Source organism: Homalodisca vitripennis, chromosome 4 (assembly GCF_021130785.1).
Source record: "Homalodisca vitripennis isolate AUS2020 chromosome 4, UT_GWSS_2.1, whole genome shotgun sequence".
NCBI lineage: Eukaryota > Metazoa > Arthropoda > Insecta > Hemiptera > Cicadellidae > Homalodisca > Homalodisca vitripennis.
Window position 1 is genome coordinate 8,723,047 of NC_060210.1, and position 23,777 is coordinate 8,746,823.

The following is a 23,777-nucleotide window of genomic DNA, read 5'->3' on the forward strand; positions in this document are numbered from 1 at the left end:
AAGTTTAACGTGAAATTTAATAACAATTCGTTGCTCTATTATTACGCTAACCATTTTTCCGACAAAAAAAATAACAACACTTACATAAATGAAGGTTATGACAAAACGATGTTGTTTACAGAAACGAGACTAACTGCATTCTAAAGAGGAAGTCTCAAACTACACAGCTGTTGATCATTGTTGGTTGGCGCATGCGCACTCGTTCCACTGTAGCGTCAGTCCCGTTATTTAATAGCCATACCTCGTATATCTTATAAATAAAAATGAATCACAAAATGTGTTGCTAAGCGCAAATCTTGAGAACGACTGGACCACTTCGGTTAATTCCTTTTGTAAAATGTTTATTGAAATCCATGGAAGGTTTTTATGAAGCAAAATATAAGAAAAGTTACCTTGAATATTTTGAAATTCAGAAAAAATATAGTTTTTACACGTTTTATAATCCAAATTAAACTGGCACTAAACAGCTGTTCAAACCTTCACCTTTATGTCGAAAAATTGGCTGAAACATCTGTTTACATATAAATTTGATGAAATATTAAGTAAACAGTGATTGATCAGTAGTGTAATGCAGATAGTAAATATGAAGTTAATAATACATTTTAATCCAGATTGCACCAGTGATGAATTTAAATAATCTAATGCATTTTAAATATTATTTACACACTGTTATGTAACTAACCTTAACGAACAAAGTTATAAATGTTTTACATAAGTTACTTTAAACTGGTGGGCTTCCTTGACATTGTGATATTGCATTTTAACAGTGGCTTATGGAAAACAGAGAAATGAACACTAACATGCCTCAACGATTCATTGTTTCCCTGGCTACAGTCCAAAAAGCAAGACTGATATAACACAAAACTTGAATAACGATTATTTTGGAATGTTGCATAACCTTAATAAAGATTTCCCCCTTATACCGAAAGTATATAAGAAGTAGGTAGACTTCCCCCTAGGTCGTAATAGGCTTTTTAGTCCTACTTATGTGTGTATTTTCTTCGTCAGGACAAAGCAAACTCATCTATGTCAACACGATTTTGACCAAAATAGATTTCCGAGAACTAGAAATCGAACGTATATAGTATTTTGATCAAGGCAATATGGCAAGCTAAACTGTGACATAGTAGGTAAGTGAATTTAAATGGTCTTAAGTAGGCACTTTTTAATCGAAGTAGGCATCTGGGACCTATGTAAGTATATATATTTTTTCTTCGTCAGGACAACAAGGCAAACTCTACTAAGGTACTGGAAATATCTTAGACCTGAAATATATGACAAGGACTGAAATATACTCTTTTTGACCGAAGTAAGTTTCCCAGACCTGTGTGATCCGAGATTTTTGATCGGAACGACAAGGGAGATTCAGCTGTGACGTTATGTATATAATTAATTAGAACCAGAGATGCTCCTACACATGCAAAACATGATATAATAATTAAGTTAAAATCTGATACTATTTACCATGAACTTAAATAATATCTACCTGATATATACCTACTTACGTTTTAAAATTTTTATTGGACTCCCATCATATTACACCATAATGCTTTTACTAAGTAATATAAGGACTTCGGTTCTAAATATTGCATGCGAAGCCGCGGGTAACAGCTAGTATATATAATATGTGTGTGTATATATAAGTATGTGTGTGTGTGGAAAATAACAATATAAATTTTAGACTAATAACACAATTATGTTACATTTATCACAAATTTTGTTACGCGTCTACACCTCCTACTATACTAATTTACTCAATGTTTGAAGACACTTACTTATTGACGAAGGAGACGTCTCGTGATAGGTTCAAGTCCAGAGGACTGAGACTGGCACTAAGGTAGTGGAGGCTAGGTCGAGGCACCAGACTACTGAGGTCACTGAGATCACAGTTAAGTGACCCACTGAACCGAGAACCACTGAGACCACAGACACATGAACGATAACATGAAATAATCAATTTCACTTATTTGTATATACTGTGACTAGACAATTTTTGATCAAACTTGTACCATGTAATTCAGCAGGAGGAATGAATACAAGGTTTCTTCTCCAGCCATATGGCCTGTTTCGCTTCATTTAGTGTCTGCCAGTTAATTTTTAGTTTGGAATTTTAAACTGAAACATTTAAAACTAGAAGTGTGTACTTGTTTAACTTGTTATAGTCTATGCTAGTTCCAGGCCCGAGTGCCATTGTTTGATTAAGTTGATTTGAGCAGGGCTTCTGCCATCTGTTTATTGATGTTCTTAAAAAATAATTGAGTTTGATTTGGTTCATGAAATAAAAATTCTATTGGTTATTCCAAATATATCAGATGAAAGGTAAACAATTGTATCAAGGTTCTAAAAATATGTAAAACATTTGTTGCATTATCTGGAATAATACAAAAATTATAAATCTTAATAAAAATGTAATAAGGCGCATATGCTGATAAATCTCCGCCAATAGCAGTATAAATGAAACGTAGAGTTTAGAGTTTGAGTAAAGACAATATAACTTAAATTTTGGTAAAAAAATAAATCATTTTACCTACTAAAATGTATTCACATACATTACAGTATTAGTCATTAAGTTAAACCACAACCATAAATTATCGAATAAACACAATATAATTTACTTTTGCTACCCAAATAAACAATCGAATCTATCAAAATGGCCAATTTTCCAAACAACTCATTAGAATCCCATGGAGTGACTTGGGCCGTCATCGAACTCGATATTGTCTATATAGAAATGGAACTACAAAAAAAAATATTAATTCCATTTGACAATTTCCTCTTACATGACACGTGGTATTGTGTTCTCCTACCTTGTAATATTAAGAAATCATTCATTAAACATAATTTAAAAAAAAATTATTTTTCTAGGTACCCAGATTCCCATGTATTATTAAAACTGTATTTATTGTAAATCACTATTGTTACAAAAATATTCAAACAAAAAATCGTTAAAAAAAAGCAAAATGTTTGATAACACATCTGTAAGTTATGATTACTTGAATATTTATTGATTTTGTGTAATTCTTTTAATTCAACTACGTTGAATTTATAATTTTTCAGTACAAAATTACCTTGAAAGGAGAAAAGTACACCACATACTTACATTTTACTCATTGTTTTCCATTCAGTTTAACAAAATTGTGAAAGTATTTTTTAATCACAGATATTCTATAATCAAATCAATAAAAACTAAATTATTTTATGCGTTGTATAATTGTTGTGCGGATTAGGTTATTGTGAATTAAAATCTTTAACATGGCGTTATTCTGACGTCAGATGAAACCATTTAACATAATTTGTTTACATTGTATTTTACTGACAAGCTAGTCAGCTGGTGGCCATGCACCAGAGGTTATGCTTTTTAACATGGGGATAAAGTTTAAAACTGCGTTATAAATAAAAATTGGTCTAAAATCAATAAATCTTTCTTTTTGGTCGCTTAAATTTTAGTGTCTCAATGTTAATGAGTTTTTTAAAATATGATTGCAATAGCAAAATTCTGTTTCAATAGATATTATTTATATTTAGTATACATTTTTCAATTTTGAATATAAATAATAAATCATTAGTATTAATAAATAATCGTATTTTTATTAATTTATTAGCATTGGGACACTAAAATCAAAGTTTCTGATTGAAATATTTATGTATTTAAGATGAGTATTTATTAAACAGTTTTAAACTTTTTTCCCTATATGGTAGCTATGGTGGAAAAGGTTGATTCTATACAAATGGGTTCAACCTTTCTATTCCACCTTCAGCTTAGTGCAGCGTTTGAAATCTGATGCTGTCACATAGTTGATTCCTCGAATCTGGAGCGAACGTCCGTCTGAAGAGATTCATCAAATTGAATTCTTTTCATTGTTTCGACATCAGACAACTAATCGACTAAACCAAGTGCAATGAATAAGTTTTCTTATTATCTCATCAGGTGCACGTGTCTTGAACCATCATCTAACAGTTGTCATTTCAACATTGAGTCCTTTATTTTTTGTATTTTTAGGGAGAGGTTGATCTCCTCTTTAGCCCCTGATATCATGGGTCACTGGCCTGTGTGAGGATCTTATCAAACAGATGGGGAGTCGGTACAGAACAAGGTTGAAAGTACTGATACAATTTGTGGTCACAGACAATATTAGAACCTGCATTATCTCAAGCTCGGGTTGAAAGTAAACGTTCTATACTCTGTGACCACTGGCTTTCTCAATTATTTAACCCTAGTTTTACACCTTGTAATACCGATAACTTGTTACATTTGAATGATTTACCTTGTGAGATTAAGAAGCATGCTGACTATGACATTGTTGACATCTTGAAAAGGTTTTGTGCCTTTATTTAACTGGTGCCGTTCACAGATGTCTCCTAGAGCCTAATAAACAAATAACATACTTTAAACTCATTCTTCGCTTCTCCAGGGGAGTCTTAAGAGAGATGTGACTAAAATTAAAAATGTCCTGAAAAAATACAAAACAAAATGGAAAATGCTGTATTAAAATTTTGCCGTTCAATCTATTTTTGTTTTTAATGTGAAGGTATATAATAACTATCATTATCAAAGACTTTTCCATCAGAGGAACACTTTATGTCAAAATTACGTGGCAATTGTACGATGCCAGGTGTGGTTTGTATGATGATGGTCGAACTACATCTAAATGAACAGCTGGGTTAATCTTTGAGTGTCATCAACAACTTGGAGCCTAGCATCGCAATGAAGCATCACAATTCCTTCACTGAGCATTTCTTTCCCATTGTTTTCAGTTTTTCACAGACGTTCTGCACCATCTTATCATCTGTAAAAGCTGGCTTTGTGGCAGACGTCTTAGATAACAGACTGTCTTGAGTGTTTAGATAACTCAGTATATAACTGCAGTAAAAGGTATTAAGTGCTTAAACTGTACATTGTATGCTGTACCTTATTATCCACGGGAATGACGCATGAAGCATGTTCCGAAAGACAACGCAGTGTGACAGCGCTATGTTGTACGGGCTAGTGATTACATCGTTATACTGGCCAGGATGTACACAAGTTACGAATCTGAAACATTTAAACTGTTAGATCATAATGTAAAACACTTTGTTATTATACATGACTAACACTTGGAATCCATCAGATGGATCATGTCAACTTACAGAGTTACATAGCAAGCCAGAGGCGTAACTGGGACAACTTTGGAGTGGATGAATCTGATTGAGGACTACACCACACCACAGGGGAGTATAGAATAAATTTAAATCTAAATAAATTGGATGGGCCTAACAAAGTAAAAAGTTTAACTGCTGTATTTCAAACACTTTAAACTGCTAGAATGTGTATAATTTAAATTTTTTTCAGATTTTTGGAGGGGCTCTATCCCTCTCATCCTTCCCCCTTAGTTACACCACTGTAGCAACCGGTACAGGTTACAATTGATAGGGAGTCAGCTATAGAATAAATGATGAAACTACACATCCTCAGAGCAGGTGATAAAGTGAAAAGTTAACAACACAAGTTTAAAGTGCTCTCCACCTGTGTAAGTAACGCCAACTGTTGCCCCAACACAGAAGAATGGTGTATATGAGTATGGCTATTGATTTTGAGTCTGCTGGCACAAAAAGCAGCATACGTAGTGTATCTGATATTGAGGTTAGATCTGACATTGGGATTTGGTAATCCACAAATTAGGAAGTTGAATTTGTCGGTGATTAGAGCTGTTAACTTGAGGGAAGGAGGAAAGTGTAGGGAATGAACCATTTTGGTGGTACCGAATGCTGTGGGATGAAACCAAGTCTAGTTTTAAATCTTGTAATCTGATGTAACCTTTCATTCATTCACGGAGGGTTTCTGGGGCTAGGTATATTTAGTCCACAAGGCAATATTTGCTCTAGGACCATTGTGTGCTGTCATGTATATGATTGCCAGATCCTTGTATTTAAGGAAGGATAAGGGACTGGTGAAAGTGGCTATTGGAGTGGTACAAGTTAGTTTTTTTTGTGTGGTATGAATGGGCCAAAGAGTTGGTTCTTGGGTCATGTAATATGGGAAAGGCCTGTGCTTGGTAGAGATTTCTGGTTATCGGAACTGGAAGATGTTGATGGGAGGATTTTAAAGCAACTTTGGATATCAGGAAGCTTAAAGAATGTTGACACCTTCTCGTAGAATTTTGGTGAGGTTAGTAAGTGTGAGATGATGATGAGAAATACTGTAGGTTGATAAGAAGTGACATATTCAGAAGTAGTGGTTATGAACTATGGCAGGATGGGAAGTCTTGAGTCCTGTCAATAACTTTACACGAGTTCAGGATGATTTTCGTGCTGGTAAGTCTTTATGGGTAAAGATCGTGTTTATTTATGTTGGGCAAACACAAGAAAATTTTGTTATCTTTTAACCCTCCTTTAAAATTTGAAATTACTTAACAGAGTTCTGAAAGATGCTGTAAATAATAGGGTGCTTTACAAAAATGGTTTCAAACAATTCACACAAAATTGCAAAAGAAAATAAAAGATGAGATTTTTTATAGTTATCTACATCCAACAAAATTAAAGGTACTTCCTTTACAAATGCTATTGTACCTAAATTACCTGCTTTGAATTATTAATTTGAGTTTACTAACTTGATACTGCGAGTGACCCAGTTTATTATTTTTATATTGGATATACTTGTTCATAAAACTATTGTAATGTAAAGAAATCACCATTATTGAATTTTTGTATATGAAAATACATTGCATTATATATAAGTGCTTGTTTCAAACTTTTTTTAATTACATAAAAGATAAAGGAGCCACATAAATATACCTCAAAATAATGTAACATACCTAGTCTTGATTTTTTTTTAATTAATTTTTACCATAACCCTTTTGGGTTCGAATGACACTGTTATATCTTCTAAAATTCATAAAATCAAAAAAAACTCATTTAAGTGTTAAGTTACATGTTTCAAGATACTCTTTCATCAGAATAAAAAAACCAAATGGCTTCGTTTTGAAGTTAAAATTATAAAACAATAAATATTAAGTTATAAAATTATATTTTGTCTTTATTATTAAATACATTGTCTATTTTATATTTTTCTGATATGCTTTTAACTTATTTCCTTTCCCACAGATGTATAAAAATGTTAAGGCGGTTTATTTAATGATTTATCGTATAGGTGTGTAAAACTTGATTTTTGCCACCCACAGCATTGGTCAAGTTGGTGTTCTTTATACTGTCATAAATGAATGAACAAACTGTCCTAATATCTTGGGTCAACTTGCATTTCATTTGGTAAACACCAGATTTTAATATTTTTTTTACTTTTGTTTTTATCTGTAAAAACTGTTCCAGTTTTATTTGCTGTTCCAAAAACAAACAAATGATTTTTCTTCAATTCTTTAGTTAGACTGTTTTGTATTATATACAGGGGCTATTCAAAAAGTAAGGAACGTTTTCATTTGACGCTGCCAAGTGCATGGCAATTGCGTATATATTGGTGTGCTTCTGCTCGGCACCTCAGTCAGAGTCCAGCCGTGACAACGGGAACATCCCCTCGTTGCCCGCTTTTGTTATATTCAAATTCGAAATGTATGATGTAATCGAAAATCCCACCAGTTGTGAAGTGTGGTCTGAGCAACAAGTGTGGTCTGTTTTTGGTTGGCAAAAAACTTAAAACCAATAGAAATTTATCTGGAACTGTGTGAAATGTAGGGGAACAACGTAATGACTGGAAGTTCTTTCAAAAAGTGGTGTATTCAGTTTAAAAATGGCAGAACAAACAAAGAAAAGAGTGGACATCCAAGCATTGTGACTGAAGAACTAGTTGCAAAAGCTGACAAAATGTTTTGTGAATACCACCGTTTCATCAAAATCGAGGTTCTTATTGATTTTAGAGCGTGGTGCAACAATAAACTAAACGGTACTGCCAAACATTGCAAATATTTGCTTTTGCATGACATTGGCCGACCTCACACGGAAAACTGTATGCAAGAGCTCTTAACATCGTGCAACTGGGAACTTCTTCCTCATCCTCCTACAGTCCTTACCTTGCTTCAAGTGATTTTCACTTGTTCCCGAAAATGAAGACCTGGCTAACAACACAGTGTTTTGACAATGATGAGGAGGTATGCGTCACTGAGTGGCTGACCCCTATTTAAAATTCTATTAAACAGGAATTTCAAAGATTCTACCGCTATTATAAGTGCCTGAATTTATATAGTGATTATATAGAAAAGTAGTATTTTAGTCCTGTTTTTCTTGGTTTTTTTTTTTTTTTTTAATTCCAAAATGTTTCTTACTTTCTGAATAGTCTTCTTAGATATATTCAACAAATTAGTTATGATATTAAATTTTCTCTCTCCTTTAGTTTAAACGTTTCCCACCTTGTTTTTGGACTTCTTTATGAGCCTTTCCATCATCCTATCGATAACTATTAGCTATAGCGATGTAATTTTATATTACTCAGTGCCGTAACTACGACTCGGTTTTGGGGGTACGAATCTGATTGAAGAGCACTCCCACACTGGGGAGTATAGGGGGTAGTATTCAAAAAAGGGATTCATGTTAAGTATAATCTTTTAGGCTTTTAGGGGTTTTATTCCCGCCTTAGTTACACCACTGATATTACACTCTCAGTTTTTTTTAACCAAAATAAGAAAATGTAATTGATGTCTGATTCTTTTACGAAATTAAAAAATTTCTAACTACCTGATGGCAGAATGTTATTTTGTGTGCTAATTACATCCTTATGTTCATCATATGTTGAAAGACTTGGCCAAAATGATAAAGACTCAATGACTTGATAAAACTTGCAATCTTGAATGTACTCTCGATCCATCATGCAGATTTTAGCCTCCTTTCAAATCTTCAGAAATCAACCCTATCATCAGTATTTCAGTATTACAATTGCACACAAGAAGACCTGCAATCCCGTGATTACCTCTCAGCTTAGAAATACCCTCTGAACTCGTGCATTACTCCTTCTTAACTGACCTGACCTGTCGACAAGAGGGAATTGGTCCTCCAGCAGTCTTACGATGGCCGTGCCCAACCCTGCTCCAGTACCGCCACCGAGAGAGAGCAGCACTAACACACCGCATAGACAGTCACACTTCTCTGCCATGTGTCTCAGCTTGTCCTCTAGCGCAGACCTGTGACTGTTGAAGTGTGTGAAGTGACCCACAGCCCTGATACACACAACTGGATTGTTCAACAAATTTAGAGAAAATCTCTTACTCTGAGGTATGAGGATACTTTTAAGTAAGAGTTTTTTTAATAATACCAAAAACAAAAAAGGAAATACTAGGATTAAGGTTATTTGAAGCACTTATCATAAATTAAGTAATGAAACCCCTCATCAAAGAAACTTGCTGCTGATCACACTAATTCAAAATTTTGTTATATTGCAGTACATTTCACAAAGATAAAGTTTGAAACTCCAAAAAATGGAATTGCTTCCAAGCCTGACTTGTACGACAAATAGTGCAAAACTTACAAACTGAAAGAGTTGTTTCTATGTTAAGCAAATTTCTATTGTCTCTTTTGTTTCGTTTCTCCATTATGAGTTTGAAGATCTATTAAGACCATAATTAATTTGTTAAGTTAAGGTTCTCAGACATAATCTCGTTAAGTACTAATTTTGATACTAAAGATATATCATGAATGACTTTTATGTTTTCATGTATGAAAACATGTTTAAAGAATTTAAAATTATTGGAGAGTTGTGTGTTTCTTTTAAAGAAAATAATGTTCAAAATTTGTTTCAATAAATACATATCCTGTGCAAATCCTCAGGTGCCTTCATTTTACTGAAAACAATACTGACAAACTAATGAAAATTAGGCCCATTATCGAATATTTTAAGAACAAAATTTCATGTGTTTACAATCCAGACAAAGAATCAATAATGTTATAGCGAGGACGACTTGCATTTAAGCAATGTATAAAAAAACCATAAGTAAGGTATTAGGTTACACACTTGTTGAGCCTGATGGTCTGGTAATCAAGTTTTGTATATATGCTAAGAAAAATTAATTTTATCAGGTGAGGGACGCAAAGCCGAAGTAGTCATGCATTTGATGTCAGAATGATTAGGTAGAGGGCATTTGTTATTTATAGATCATTTTTATAATAGTGTTGAGCTGTCAAAAAACTTTTAGATGAGATCTATGTTACAGGAACGATGAGATCTGATCTGAAAGGAAATCGAAAATAAATAACAAATGAATTCTCAGAAAGGCATATATGTTGTGCCAAGTATCATGAAGGTGTTATAATGGGATGTTGTAGAGACAAACGATATATTATATACCTATCTACTCGATAATGTGAATGACATGACTGTTGTTAGGATCTGGAAAAGTAAAGAAATTAGGAAGCCAATACCTATTGTGAAATACAATGTCTTTATGAGTGGTATTAATTGCAATGATCAGCCACTTAGTGGCTGTGAACAAAAGTTACAAAAGATGGTACAAAAAGGTATAACATGTATTGTAAATCACTCCATTACAACAGTACGACAGTATTTATACAAAATCAACAGATTTTTTTAGTGTTTACAGAATAAAAAGCAGTATAGATTTTACAAAAAGATTGAATGTTCAAGTTTTATGTAATTCAATATACAGATTGCTTGGTTAGCATATAAATGTTAGTTGTATGCATTACAATACCCAAAAATATTACAGTTTTATATAAAATTTCAAATTAACATATCATTTATTTTTTTTAATATTCACAGCTCTGTTATTTATGGACCTATAGTATTTTGGAATGCTCATAACATTTCCTAACTTATTAGTAATTAGTGATTTTTTGTATCTCACATGTTAATTCAATGTATATTCCATGAGACATAGATTATTAATATCTCTGCTGACATAAAACCTACCTACTTCTGACCGAACTGTAAGGACTATTTATAATTTATTGCTACCAGCAAATGTCAGTTTGATTATTTTAATTTTTTATTTTGGTGGTAATCAAGGATAAAATTGCCTAAATTATATATTTTTTTAAATTTAGAACAAACTCACCAGTTATTCCCTGAGCCTGGGTGATTAGTCAAGAAGCACTTTTTATCAAACAGATGATGCAAACTTCCATGGTGAAATCTATCTACAACCTTCTCCTCCATGTCTACTAGCAGAGCCTAAGTTACAAAAAAGCAAGTCAAAAAGGTCTACTGTGCGGTATTACTGTAGGGTTTTCTGTTTTTGATACTTAATTATCTTTAATTCCATATAAAATGACACTGAATATAAAATAAATTTGTATCGAATTCAGATCATGCATGCAATATGTTACTGCAAAATAAACATGAACACAACCCATCAAAGGCAAATGTCTTAAATTTTGCCCTAAAGCAGCACAATTATGTAATGCTATCTGCTTTTCTGAGGATCTTGGGCAGTCAGATAGCAGATTGTGGGCACAGTAAGAAACTTAACTCACTGTAACGAACTGGTCTCAAACCTGATTATCAAGCTACGTTTAAAGTTTAAAAAAATTCAAAGAATAACATTTTTTTTAACTTGTCTTTAATGCCTCTTGGTATTCAATGAATTCTACTCTGTTCATAATAATCTGCTGGGACTGAAGGAGCTAGATATAAAGCAGGTAAAAATGTATGAATGATATGTTTGAATGCGTATAAATGGTTGTGATTAGTACTAATATAAAAGACATTTTTATTCTTACCCATTATTTAAAAGTGCTTTTGACGTTAAGGCATCATCAATTCATGTCTTAATAAAATAAAAATGTCATATTAAAACCAGGTGACTTCCAAGCATACAAAGCAGAAAGTGATTAATTAATACTATTCAAGTCAAAATTACAATTTCTTGGTTTAGAGGCACGAAGTTAAGAGCCATCACATTCCACCCTTACATTTAATGTTAAAAAGTTTTTATTAAAACTAGCAGTACTTTGGTATCATTCAGAGGCCACTATTTTTGGAAGACTTTCTTACCGGGGACCTAAACATACCACAGTATTGGAAAGAACTTTATTTGATTTACTGTGAAAATTACATGTCATTATGACGTTCGGTTCTTGTTTTATGCCTCCCAAAAGGAAGCGATGTCGGTGAGAAGAAAGGCACTATGTCCCTATCTACTACATGTTTTACGCGATATATGTAGGTTTAGATTAGGTTATGATCAATATGTTACTACAAGTAGCAAAATTAAAGATAATCTTTACAAGTGCTCACGTGATCTGAGTTTGAATTTGGGTACTATTTCGAGGTATGTTTTTCTATTTTTGCCACAAGTGTCGGGTGGCACTGAAGCGTTACCGAAACCCGCACTGATAGCCATGGGCATTTCCGATCAGTACTTTCCCAACCTCAGATCACATCTTAGATCGTTCAACTTTTACGACATCACGTTGGATTTGGCTCCAAATGATAGTACTAAAGCACCAAACTAGGTAATAGATAACACTACGATAAGTAATGGTTTTATCAAGCCTAGTAGAGACTATTTCTATTTCATTGTTTACTTACTCTTGCAGTCACTTTAGACCTTCTTAGTTCAGTGGCACTGTGACAAGCTTTGGGAAAACTTTCTGGGCAATCAAAGAAGCTTTTAAAAGACTTATCAATTCTGGATGGTGTACTATTGGAGTTCCTTGAAGTAATTCCATACTCTTCCAATACTTGAGGCCAAAAAACACTCCCTATTTGGTTTCCACACTGTCCAACTGAAATGAGATATTTCTTGATTCAAACATGCACAATTAAAATATTATATTACAGTGATAATCAAATCAGTGAACCAACTTATCGATTAGAAATAACTAAACTATCAAACACAAAACCATTCTTATTATACTGTAGCCCTTACTTAAAATTAATTCAAACAATGTAAAATCATTTGTGTGGTATTTGAGTAATGGTTGCAACAACAATGGCAATGACTTACACAACTTTGTTTGTTACATTTAATAAATACAAATAGCCTAGGCCTAGTTTTTAACTCATCGTTAAATTATTAAATTTATGACAGAAAACACTGCTAAACTATACCATAATATGAAATACTCATAACATAATTCGGTTTATCATTTTGATTTGTTATTGTTCAGTATTTTAGATAGTCGGAATATATCAATGATTCAATTGTTTTGGTGGCTGCTATCAAACTGCAGCCCGAGCATTAGTGATCAGATCATATAGAATCTTTATCCATTATTGATAGGAAAAAGTAGTACCTCGAGAGACGTTTTTCGTTCATAGCCACCACCGCAAGGAAACAAACACCAAGCCACAGTCTAGCCTACTCTGATATCTGGTTAATGTGCAACAACCATGCAACTACTAAGTTAGTACTTTCTTTTTTTTTAAAGGATACCTGTCTTATTTTTAGGGCTTTCTGCACCTTAACCTAGTTGTTTTCTGTTCTTTATATAATAAGTTTATCCACTTTAAGTTATATGCACTTTCAATTTGGAAAAAATAAAAAAATTATGTGAAGTAAATAGGCTACTATAGTAAATATTTACAAAAAACTAATTGCAAATACACTAGTGTGAATTTTGTCTCACAAATAAATCTTACCTTGTACTGTAATGAATTCACTCATTCTCACAGGCATAGGGCTAGTGGGTTGAAGTTCCAGTGGGTTTTACTTTTCACAAACATAATTTATTAGTTTATAGAAATATACACTGTGTACTAAATATATAGTGAAAAACATTTAAATGAAGTTCATAATTAATAACACTCGTGATAGTCAATATAATATTCCCAGAAACAACATTATTATAATATAGACAATTTATTCATAAATTGACGAACCGATTACACTGTTACCTACATGCACACACTTACTAGTCTATAAGTTTGTTTAATGCTTATACTACAAAACTTGTTTTGAATACGATATTTTTTAAATGCACCAAATAACTCAAGCCGTCAACAAAAAAGCTAAATTGTAACGAGTAACAAACAAAATGTATTATTTAATTTACCCACTGGTCCACTGACCCGATCCGCTGACAAAATTAACATACAAGCAGACGATTTTCCCGCTTGCTTTGAAAGTAGAAACCGGGTTCGCTAATGGCTACTTGTACTACCGTGAAGTTAGCGTCACTTTATCGTCCGTCTGTATTCCGTGCAACAATTTTGCAGTCAACAATCTGAAGGCGCTAACAAACATTCAAAATCTGAAATAATAGTATAAAACTAATTATTAAAAAACGATCTTTCACAAAATCTACACAGTTAATCGTATTTATTACTTACCACAAAGAATTCCCGTTAATATACTTTAATTATACTTTAATATACCAACGTCAAAAAGGTGGTGTCGGCCGTCAGAGGTCCTATCGTCTAAATTAAATGCACCGTAAGACGGGCGTTCTCGTATAAAAGTAACTCCTGAGACTTAACCAAACAAGTGCCCGCAATGAAACTTTGTACACAGATGCTCTATAAGCTGAACTTTAATATACCAACGTCAAATAGGTGGTGTCGGCCGTCAGAGGTCCTATCGTCAAAATTAAATGCACGGTTAGACGGGCGTTCTCGTATAAAAGTCACTCCTGAGACTTAACCAAACAAGTGCCCGCAATGAAACTTTGTACACAGATGCTCTGTAAGCTGAACTTTAATATACCAACGTCAAAAAGGTGGTGTCGGCCGTCAGAGGTCCTATCGTCTAAATTAAATGCACCGTTAGACGGGCGTTCTCGTATAAAAGTAACTCCTGAGACTTAACGAAACAAGTGCCCGCAATGAAACTTTGTACACAGATGTTCTATAAGCTGAACTTTAATATACCAACGTCAAAAGGGTGGTGTCGGCCGTCAGAGGTCCTATCGTCTAAATTAAATGCACCGTTAGACGGGGCGTTCTCGTATAAAAGTCGCTCCTGAGACTAAACCAAACAAGTGCCCGCAATGAAACTTTGTACACAGATGCTCTGTAAGCTGAACTTTAATATACCAACGACAAATAGGTGGTGTCGGCCGTCAGAGGACCTATCGTCAAAAGTAAATGCACGGTTAGACGGGCGTTCTCGTATAAAAGTCACTCCTGAGACTTAACCAAACAAGTGCCCGCAATGAAACTTTGTACACAGATGCTCTGTAAGCTGAACTTTAATATACCAACGTCAAATAGGTGGTGTCGGCCGTCAGAGGTCCTATCGTCAAAATTAAATGCACGGTTAGACGGGCGTTCTCGTATAAAAGTCACTCCTGAGACTAAACCAAACAAGTGCCCGCAATGAAACTTTGTACACAGATGCTCTATAAGCTGAACTTTAATATACCAACGTCAAAAAGGTGGTGTCGGCCGTCAGAGGTCCTATCGTCGAAATTAAATGCACCGTTAGACGGGGCGTTCTCGTATAAAAATCGCTCCTGAGACTAAACCAAACAAGTGCCCGCAATGAAACTTTGTACACAGATGCTCTGTAAGCTGAACTTTAATATACCAACGTCAAATAGGTGGTGTCGGCCGTCAGAGGTCCTATCGTCAAAAGTAAATGCACGGTTAGACGGGCGTTCTCGTATAAAAGTCACTCCTGAGACTAAACCAAACAAGTGCCCGCAATGAAACTTTGTACACAGATGCTCTGTAAGCTGAACTTTAATATACCAACGTCAAAAAGGTGGTGTCGGCCGTCAGAGGTCCTATCGTCTACATTAAATGCACCGTTAGACGGGGCGTTCTCGTATAAAAGTCGCTCCTGAGACTATACCAAACAAGTGCCCGCAATGAAACTTTGTACACAGATGCTCTGTAAGCTGAACTTTAATATACCAACGTCAAATAGGTGGTGTCGGCCGTCAGAGGTCCTATCGTCAAAATTAAATGCACGGTTAGACGGGCGTTCTCGTATAAAAGTCACTCCTGAGACTTAACCAAACAAGTGCCCGCAATGAAACTTTGTACACAGATGCTCTGTAAGCTGAACTTTAATATACCAACGTCAAATAGGTGGTGTCGGCCGTCAGAGGTCCTATCGTCTAAATTAAATGCACGGTTAGACGGGCGTTCTCGTATAAAAGTCACTCCTGAGACTAAACCAAACAAGTGCCCGCAATGAAACTTTGTACACAGATGCTCTGTAAGCTGAACTTTAATATACCAACGTCAAAAAGGTGGTGTCGGCCGTCAGAGGTCCTATCGTCTAAATTAAATGCACCGTTAGAACGGCGTTCTCGTATAAAAAGTAACTCCTGAGACTTAACCAAACAAGTGCCCGCAATGAAACTTTGTACACAGATGCTCTGTAAGCTGACCTTTAATATACCAACGTCAAAAAAGGTGGTGTCGGCCGTCAGAGGTCCTATCGTCTAAATGAAATGCACCGTTAGAACGGGGCGTTCTCGTATAAAAGTAACTCCTGAGACTTAACCAAACAAGTGCCCGCAATGAAACTTTGTACACAGATGCTCTATAAGCTGAACTTTAATATACCAACGTCAAATAGGTGGTGTCGGCCGTCAGAGGTCCTATCGTCTAAATTAAATGCACGGTTAGACGGGCGTTCTCGTATAAAAGTAACTCCTGAGACTTAACCAAACAAGTGCCCGCAATGAAACTTTGTACACAGATGCTCTGTAAGCTGAACTTTAATATACCAAACGTCAAAAAGGTGGTGTCGGCCGTCAGAGGTCCTATCGTCTAAATTAAATGCACCGTTAGACACGGGGCGTTCTCGTATAAAAGTAACTCCTGAGACTTAACCAAACAAGTGCCCCCGCAATGAAACTTTGTACACAGATGCTCTGTGTGAAAGCTGATCTTTAATATACCAACGTCAAAAAGGTGGTGTCGGCCGTCAGAGGTCCTATCGTCTAAATGAAATGCACCGTTAGACGGGGCGTTTCTCGAATAAAAGTCACTCCTGAGACTTAAACCAAACAAGTGCCCGCAATGAAACTTTGTACACAGATGCTCTATAAGCTGAACTTTAATATATCAACGTCAAATAGGTGGTGTCGGCCGTCAGAGGTCCTATCGTCTAAATTAAATGCACGGTTAGACGGGCGTTCTCGTATAAAAGTCCACTCCTGAGACTTAACCAAACAAGTGCCCGCAATGAAACTTTGTACACAGATGCTCTGTAAAGCTGAACTTTAATATACCAACGTCAAAAAGGTGGTGTCGGCCGTCAGAGGTCCTATCGTCTAAATTAAATGCAACCGTTAGACGGGCGTTCTCGTATAAAAGTAACTCCTGAGACTTAACCAAACAAGTGCCCGCAATGAAACTTTGTACACAGATGCTCTGTAAGCTGAACTTTTAATATACCAACGTCAAAAAGGTTGGTGTCGGCCGTCAGAGGTCCTATCGTCTAAATTAAATGCACCGTTAGACGGGCGTTCTCGAATAAAAGTCACTCCTGAGACTTAACCAAACAAGTGCCCCGCAATGAAACTTTGTACACAGATGCTCTGTAAGCTGAACTTTAATATACCAACGTCAAATAGGTTGGTGTCGGCCATCAGAGGTCCTATCGTCTAAATTAAATGCACGGTTAGACGGGCGTTCTCGTATAAAAGTCACTCCTGAGACTTAACCAAACAAGTGCCCGCAATGAAACTTTGTACACAGATGCTCTGTAAGCTGAACTTTAATATACCAACGTCAAAAAGGTGGTGTCGGCCCGTCAGAGGTCCCTATCGTCTAAATTAAATGCACCGTTAGACGGCGTTCTCGTATAAAAGTAACTCCTGAGACTTAACCAAACAAGTGCCCGCAATGAAACTTTGTACACAGATGCTCTGTAAGCTGACCTTTAATATACCAACGTCAAAAAGGTGGTGTCGGCCGTCAGAGGTCCTATCGTCTAAATGAAATGCACCGTAGACGGGGCGTTCTCGTAAATAAAAGTAACTCCTGAGACTTAACCAAACAAGTGCCCGCAATGAAACTTTGTACACAGATGCTCTATAAGCTGAACTTTAATAAACCAACGTCAAATAGGTGGTGTCGGCCGTCAGAGGTCCCTATCGTCTAAATTAAATGCACGGTTAGACGGGCGTTCCTCGTATAAAAGTAACTCCTGAGACTTAACCAAACAAGTGCCCGCAATGAAACTTTGTACCAGATGCTCTGTAAGCTGAACTTTAATATACCACGCAAAAAGGTGGTGTCGGCCGTCAGAGGTCCTATCGTCTAAATTAAATGCACCGTTAGACGGGCGTTCTCGTATAAAAGTAACTCCTGAGACTTAACCAAACAAGTGCCCGCAATGAAACTTTGTACACAGATGCTCTGTAAGCTGATCTTTAATATACCAACGTCAAAAAGGTGGTGTCGGCCGTCAGAGGTCCTATCGTCTAAATGAAATGCACCGTTAGACGGGGCGTTCTCGAATAAAAGTCACTCCTGAGACTTAACCAAACAAGTGCCCGCAATGAAACTTTGTACACAGATGCTCTATAAGCTGAACTTTAATATATCAACGTCAAATAGGTGGTGTCGGCCGTCAGAGGTCCTATCGTCTAAATTAAATGCACGGTTAGACGGGCGTTCTCGTATAAAAGTCACTCCTGAGACTTAACCAAACAAGTGCCCGCAATGAAACTTTGTACACAGATGCTCTGTAAGCTGAACTTTAATATACCAACGTCAAAAAGGTGGTGTCGGCCGTCAGAGGTCCTATCGTCTAAATTAAATGCACCGTTAGACGGGCGTTCTCGTATAAAAGTAACTCCTGAGACTTAACCAAACAAGTGCCCGCAATGAAACTTTGTACACAGATGCTCTGTAAGCTGAACTTTAATATACCAACGTCAAAAAGGTGGTGTCGGCCGTCAGAGGTCCTATCGTCTAAATTAAATGCACCGTTAGACGGGCGTTCTCGAATAAAAGTCACTCCTGAGACTTAACCAAACAAGTGCCCGCAATGAAACTTTGTACACAGATGCTCTGTAAGCTGAACTTTAATATACCAACGAAATTGAAGTTGTTTGTGTTTTGTACTTATTAGTTATATAAGTAATACATTACCTTTTTATTAGACAATAGTCGTACTTCTTTTCCATGTAGTCAGGAAATTTTAAAAAAATGAGAGCTATAACAAAAAGTAAAATTAATATGACACAAACCATGTTTTTTTTTTTTTTTTTTTTTTTTTTTTTTTTTTAAGTGGTGAAAAAATGCATTGCTGCACGAACGCTTGGTCTTACCGTAACCAAGCGAACAAGTGTGGGGCTCTCCACCAGATAGTATTCTGATGGCATACCCACTAAAAAAACACCACTTTCTTCTTTTTTCTTCTTCCTTCTCTAGACTCTGGAACTCAACGGGTACAAACTTAAAAGATAATACCAACAAATATGTTATTACAATTTCTTAAAGCATATGCTATGTACGAGTATTTTAAATTTATATTACAAATACTCAACACCAACAAAATTTACTCTGCCATGCAACTATGGACCTATTTTACGGACATCAATAGCAGAAACTGTTACTGAAATGTCTATATACATGTATGATATATTATGGGAATGAATTTACAGGCCATGATTTAAGCAAAACAATTAAATTATTCGTGGATGGAAATATTTACGCTAACACATGTATGGGATAAGAAGGACCGTATGTATGTATTCACTGCGCTCTGTCAGTTATGACACAATTCCCATACAATAATAATGAAGAAAAATACGGCTGTAAAACATTTACAATTTCTAAAAATTACTTTTTGTTATTAATGTTTTACTTCACCTGTAAAGAGTATTCTTATAAACAATCTAAATATACGTTTAATCTAAATATCAATCTGAGGGACAATTGTATCCCTTTACCACTTCAGTAAATCATGTTGTCAGGAAGAGGAGAACATGTTGCTCACGACAGCGACACGTCCTTCGTGTGGTCATTACCATCGTCTAAGCAGGTTCTGGTTGTAGAAGGATTCTTTTCGAAAGAGATGAGGTGGTGGAAGTAGAGTATAGTATATTTCGGGGCGTACTATATGGCGTAAGAGGTAGTTAGTTGTAGGGTTAGGGTTCTTGATAATAATTACAATTAATATAAAACTAATGGTAGCTACTAGTTTCACTACCAACAACTTCAGGAAACATCTCATTATTTTTGTGGGACCTAATAACTTTTTCAAACAGTGGTTGTTGCAAGTTCTATTTGGATCTCTTCAATTCATTGGCTTATGTCTATCAATATACTGTGCATAACGATATTGGCAGCTACTCAATCCACCACCAAACCGTTAAGCACTTTTCTTTGCGTTGGGCGGGACCTAATATTTTTGCTATACCGTGGTTGATGATAATTCTACATGCAGGTTAATAAAATTGCTTTCTTTCCTTGGCTTCTGTCTATCAATATACTGTGCATAACGATATTGGCAGCTACTCAATCCACCACCAAACCGTTAAGCACTTTTCTTTGCGTTGGGCGGGACCTAATATTTTTGCTATACCGTGGTTGATGCTAATTCTATATACAAATTAATAAAATTGCTTTCTTTCCTTGGCTTCTGTCTATCAATATACTGTGCATAACGATATTGGCAGCTACTCAATCCACCACCAAACCGTTAAGCACTTTTCTTTGCGTTGGGCGGGACCTAATATTTTTGCTATACCGTGGTTGATGCTAATTCTATATACAAATTAATAAAATTGCTTTCTTTCCTTGGCTTCTGTCTATCAATATACTGTGCATAACGATATTGGCAGCTACTCAATCCATCACCAAACCGTTAAGCACTTTTCTTTGCGTTGGGCGGGACCTAATATTTTTGCTATACCGTGGTTGATGCTAATTCTATATACAAATTAATAAAATTGCTTTCTTTCCTTGGCTTCTGTCTATCAATATACTGTGCATAACGATATTGGCAGCTACTCAATTCACCACCAAACCGTTAAGCACTTTTCTTTGCGTTTGGCGGGACCTAATATTTTTGCTATACCGTGGTTGATGCTAATTCTATATACAAATTAATAAAATTGCTTTCTTTCCTTGGCTTCTGTCTATCAATATACTGTGCATAACGATATTGGCAGCTACTCAATCCACCACCAAACCGTTAAGCACTTTTCTTTGCGTTGGGCGGGACCTAATATTTTTGCTATACCGTGGTTGATGCTAATTCTACATGCAGGTTAATAAAATTGCTTTCTTTCCTTGGCTTCTGTCTATCAATATACTGTGCATAACGATATTGGCAGCTACTCAATCCACCACCAAACCGTTAAGCACTTTTCTTTGCGTTGGGCGGGACCTAATATTTTTGCTATACCGTGGTTGATGTTAATTCTATATACAAATTAATAAAATTGCTTTCTTTCCTTGGCTTCTGTCTATCAATATACTGTGCATAACGATATTGGCAGCTACTCAATTCACCACCAAACCGTTAAGCACTTTTCTTTGCGTTTGGCGGGACCTAATATTTTTGCTATACCGTGGTTGATGCTAATTCTACATGCAGGTTAATAAAATTGCTTTCTTTCCTTGGCTTCTGTCTATCAATATACAGTGCATAACGATATTGGCAGCTACTCAATCCACCACCAAACCGTTAAGCACTTTTCTTTGCGTTGGGCGGGACCTAATATTTTTGCTATACCGTGGTTGATGCTAATTCTACATGCAGGTTAATAAAATTGCTTTCTTTCCTTGGCTTCTGTCTATCAATATACTGTGCATAACGATATTGGCAGCTACTCAATCCACCACCAAACCGTTAAGCACTTTTCTTTGCGTTGGGCGGGACCTAATATTTTTGCTATACCGTGGTTGATGCTAATTCTATATACAAATTAATAAAATTGCTTTCTTTCCTTGGCTTCTGTCTATCAATATACTGTGCATAACGATATTGGCAGCTACTCAATTCACCACCAAACCGTTAAGCACTTTTCTTTGCGTTTGGCGGGACCTAATATTTTTGCTATACCGTGGTTGATGCTAATTCTATATACAAATTAATAAAATTGCTTTCTTTCCTTGGCTTCTGTCTATCAATATACTGTGCATAACGATATTGGCAGCTACTCAATCCACCACCAAACCGTTAAGCACTTTTCTTTGCGTTGGCGGGACCTAATATTTTTGCTATACCGTGGTTGATGCTAATTCTACATGCAGGTTAATAAAATTGCTTTCTTTCCTTGGCTTCTGTCTATCAATATACTGTGCATAACGATATTGGCAGCTACTCAATCCACCACCAAACCGTTAAGCACTTTTCTTTGCGTTGGGCGGGACCTAATATTTTTGCTATACCGTGGTTGATGCTAATTCTATATACAAATTAATAAAATTGCTTTCTTTCCTTGGCTTCTGTCTATCAATATACTGTGCATAACGATATTGGCAGCTACTCAGTCCACCACCAAACCGTTAAGCACTTTTCTTTGCGTTGGGCGGGACCTAATATTTTTGCTATACCGTGGTTGATGCTAATTCTACATGCAGGTTAATAAAATTGCTTTCTTTCCTTGGCTTCTGTCTATCAATATACTGTGCATAACGATATTGGCAGCTACTCAATCCACCACCAAACCGTTAAGCACTTTTCTTTGCGTTGGGCGGGACCTAATATTTTTGCTATACCGTGGTTGATGCTAATTCTACATGCAGGTTAATAAAATTGCTTTCTTTCCTTGGCTTCTGTCTATCAATATACTGTGCATAACGATATTGGCAGCTACTCAATCCACCACCAAACCGTTAAGCACTTTTCTTTGCGTTGGGCGGGACCTAATATTTTTGCTATACCGTGGTTGATGCTAATTCTATATACAAATTAATAAAATTGCTTTCTTTCCTTGGCTTCTGTCTATCAATATACTGTGCATAACGATATTGGCAGCTACTCAATCCACCACCAAACCGTTAAGCACTTTTCTTTGCGTTGGGCGGGACCTAATATTTTTGCTATACCGTGGTTGATGCTAATTCTATATACAAATTAATAAAATTGCTTTCTTTCCTTGGCTTCTGTCTATCAATATACTGTGCATAACGATATTGGCAGCTACTCAATTCACCACCAAACCGTTAAGCACTTTTCTTTGCGTTTGGCGGGACCTAATATTTTTGCTATACCGTGGTTGATGCTAATTCTATATACAAATTAATAAAATTGCTTTCTTTCCTTGGCTTCTGTCTATCAATATACTGTGCATAACGATATTGGCAGCTACTCAATCCACCACCAAACCGTTAAGCACTTTTCTTTGCGTTGGGCGGGACCTAATATTTTTGCTATACCGTGGTTGATGCTAATTCTATATACAAATTAATAAAATTGCTTTCTTTCCTTGGCTTCTGTCTATCAATATACAGTGCATAACGATATTGGCAGCTACTCAATTCACCACCAAACCGTTAAGCACTTTTCTTTGCGTTTGGCGGGACCTAATATTTTTGCTATACCGTGGTTGATGCTAGTTCTATATACAAATTAATAAAATTGCTTTCTTTCCTTGGCTTCTGTCTATCAATATACTGTGCATAACGATATTGGCAGCTACTCAATCCACCACCAAACCGTTAAGCACTTTTCTTTGCGTTGGGCGCGACCTAATATTTTTGCTATACCGTGGTTGATGCTAATTCTACATGCAGGTTAATAAAATTGCTTTCTTTCCTTGGCTTCTGTCTATCAATATACTGTGCATAACGATATTGGCAGCTACTCAATCCACCACCAAACCGTTAAGCACTTTTCTTTGCGTTGGGCGGGACCTAATATTTTTGCTATACCGTGGTTGATGCTAATTCTACATGCAGGTTAATAAAATTAGTCTCAGGAGTGACTTTTATACGAGAACGCCCCGTCTAACGGTGCATTTAATTTAGACGGTAGGACCTC

General features: G+C 35.8%; 1 protein-coding gene across 1 annotated transcript in view; it reads right to left on the minus strand.

Annotated features, from left to right (window-relative positions):
• LOC124358934 (tubulin epsilon chain-like) overlaps positions 1-13,948 on the minus strand; it is a 32,544-nt gene extending 18,596 nt beyond the window's left edge. Inside the window, 9 exon segments of the mRNA XM_046811205.1 lie at positions 1,776-1,916; positions 4,266-4,366; positions 4,910-4,960; positions 4,963-5,032; positions 8,949-9,137; positions 10,989-11,104; positions 12,464-12,660; positions 13,517-13,586; positions 13,930-13,948. Of these exon segments, the coding sequence (XP_046667161.1) occupies positions 1,776-1,916; positions 4,266-4,366; positions 4,910-4,960; positions 4,963-5,032; positions 8,949-9,137; positions 10,989-11,104; positions 12,464-12,660; positions 13,517-13,553 (902 nt within the window). The 5' untranslated portion in view covers positions 13,554-13,586; positions 13,930-13,948.
• Positions 13,949-23,777: the final 9,829 nt, after the last annotated feature.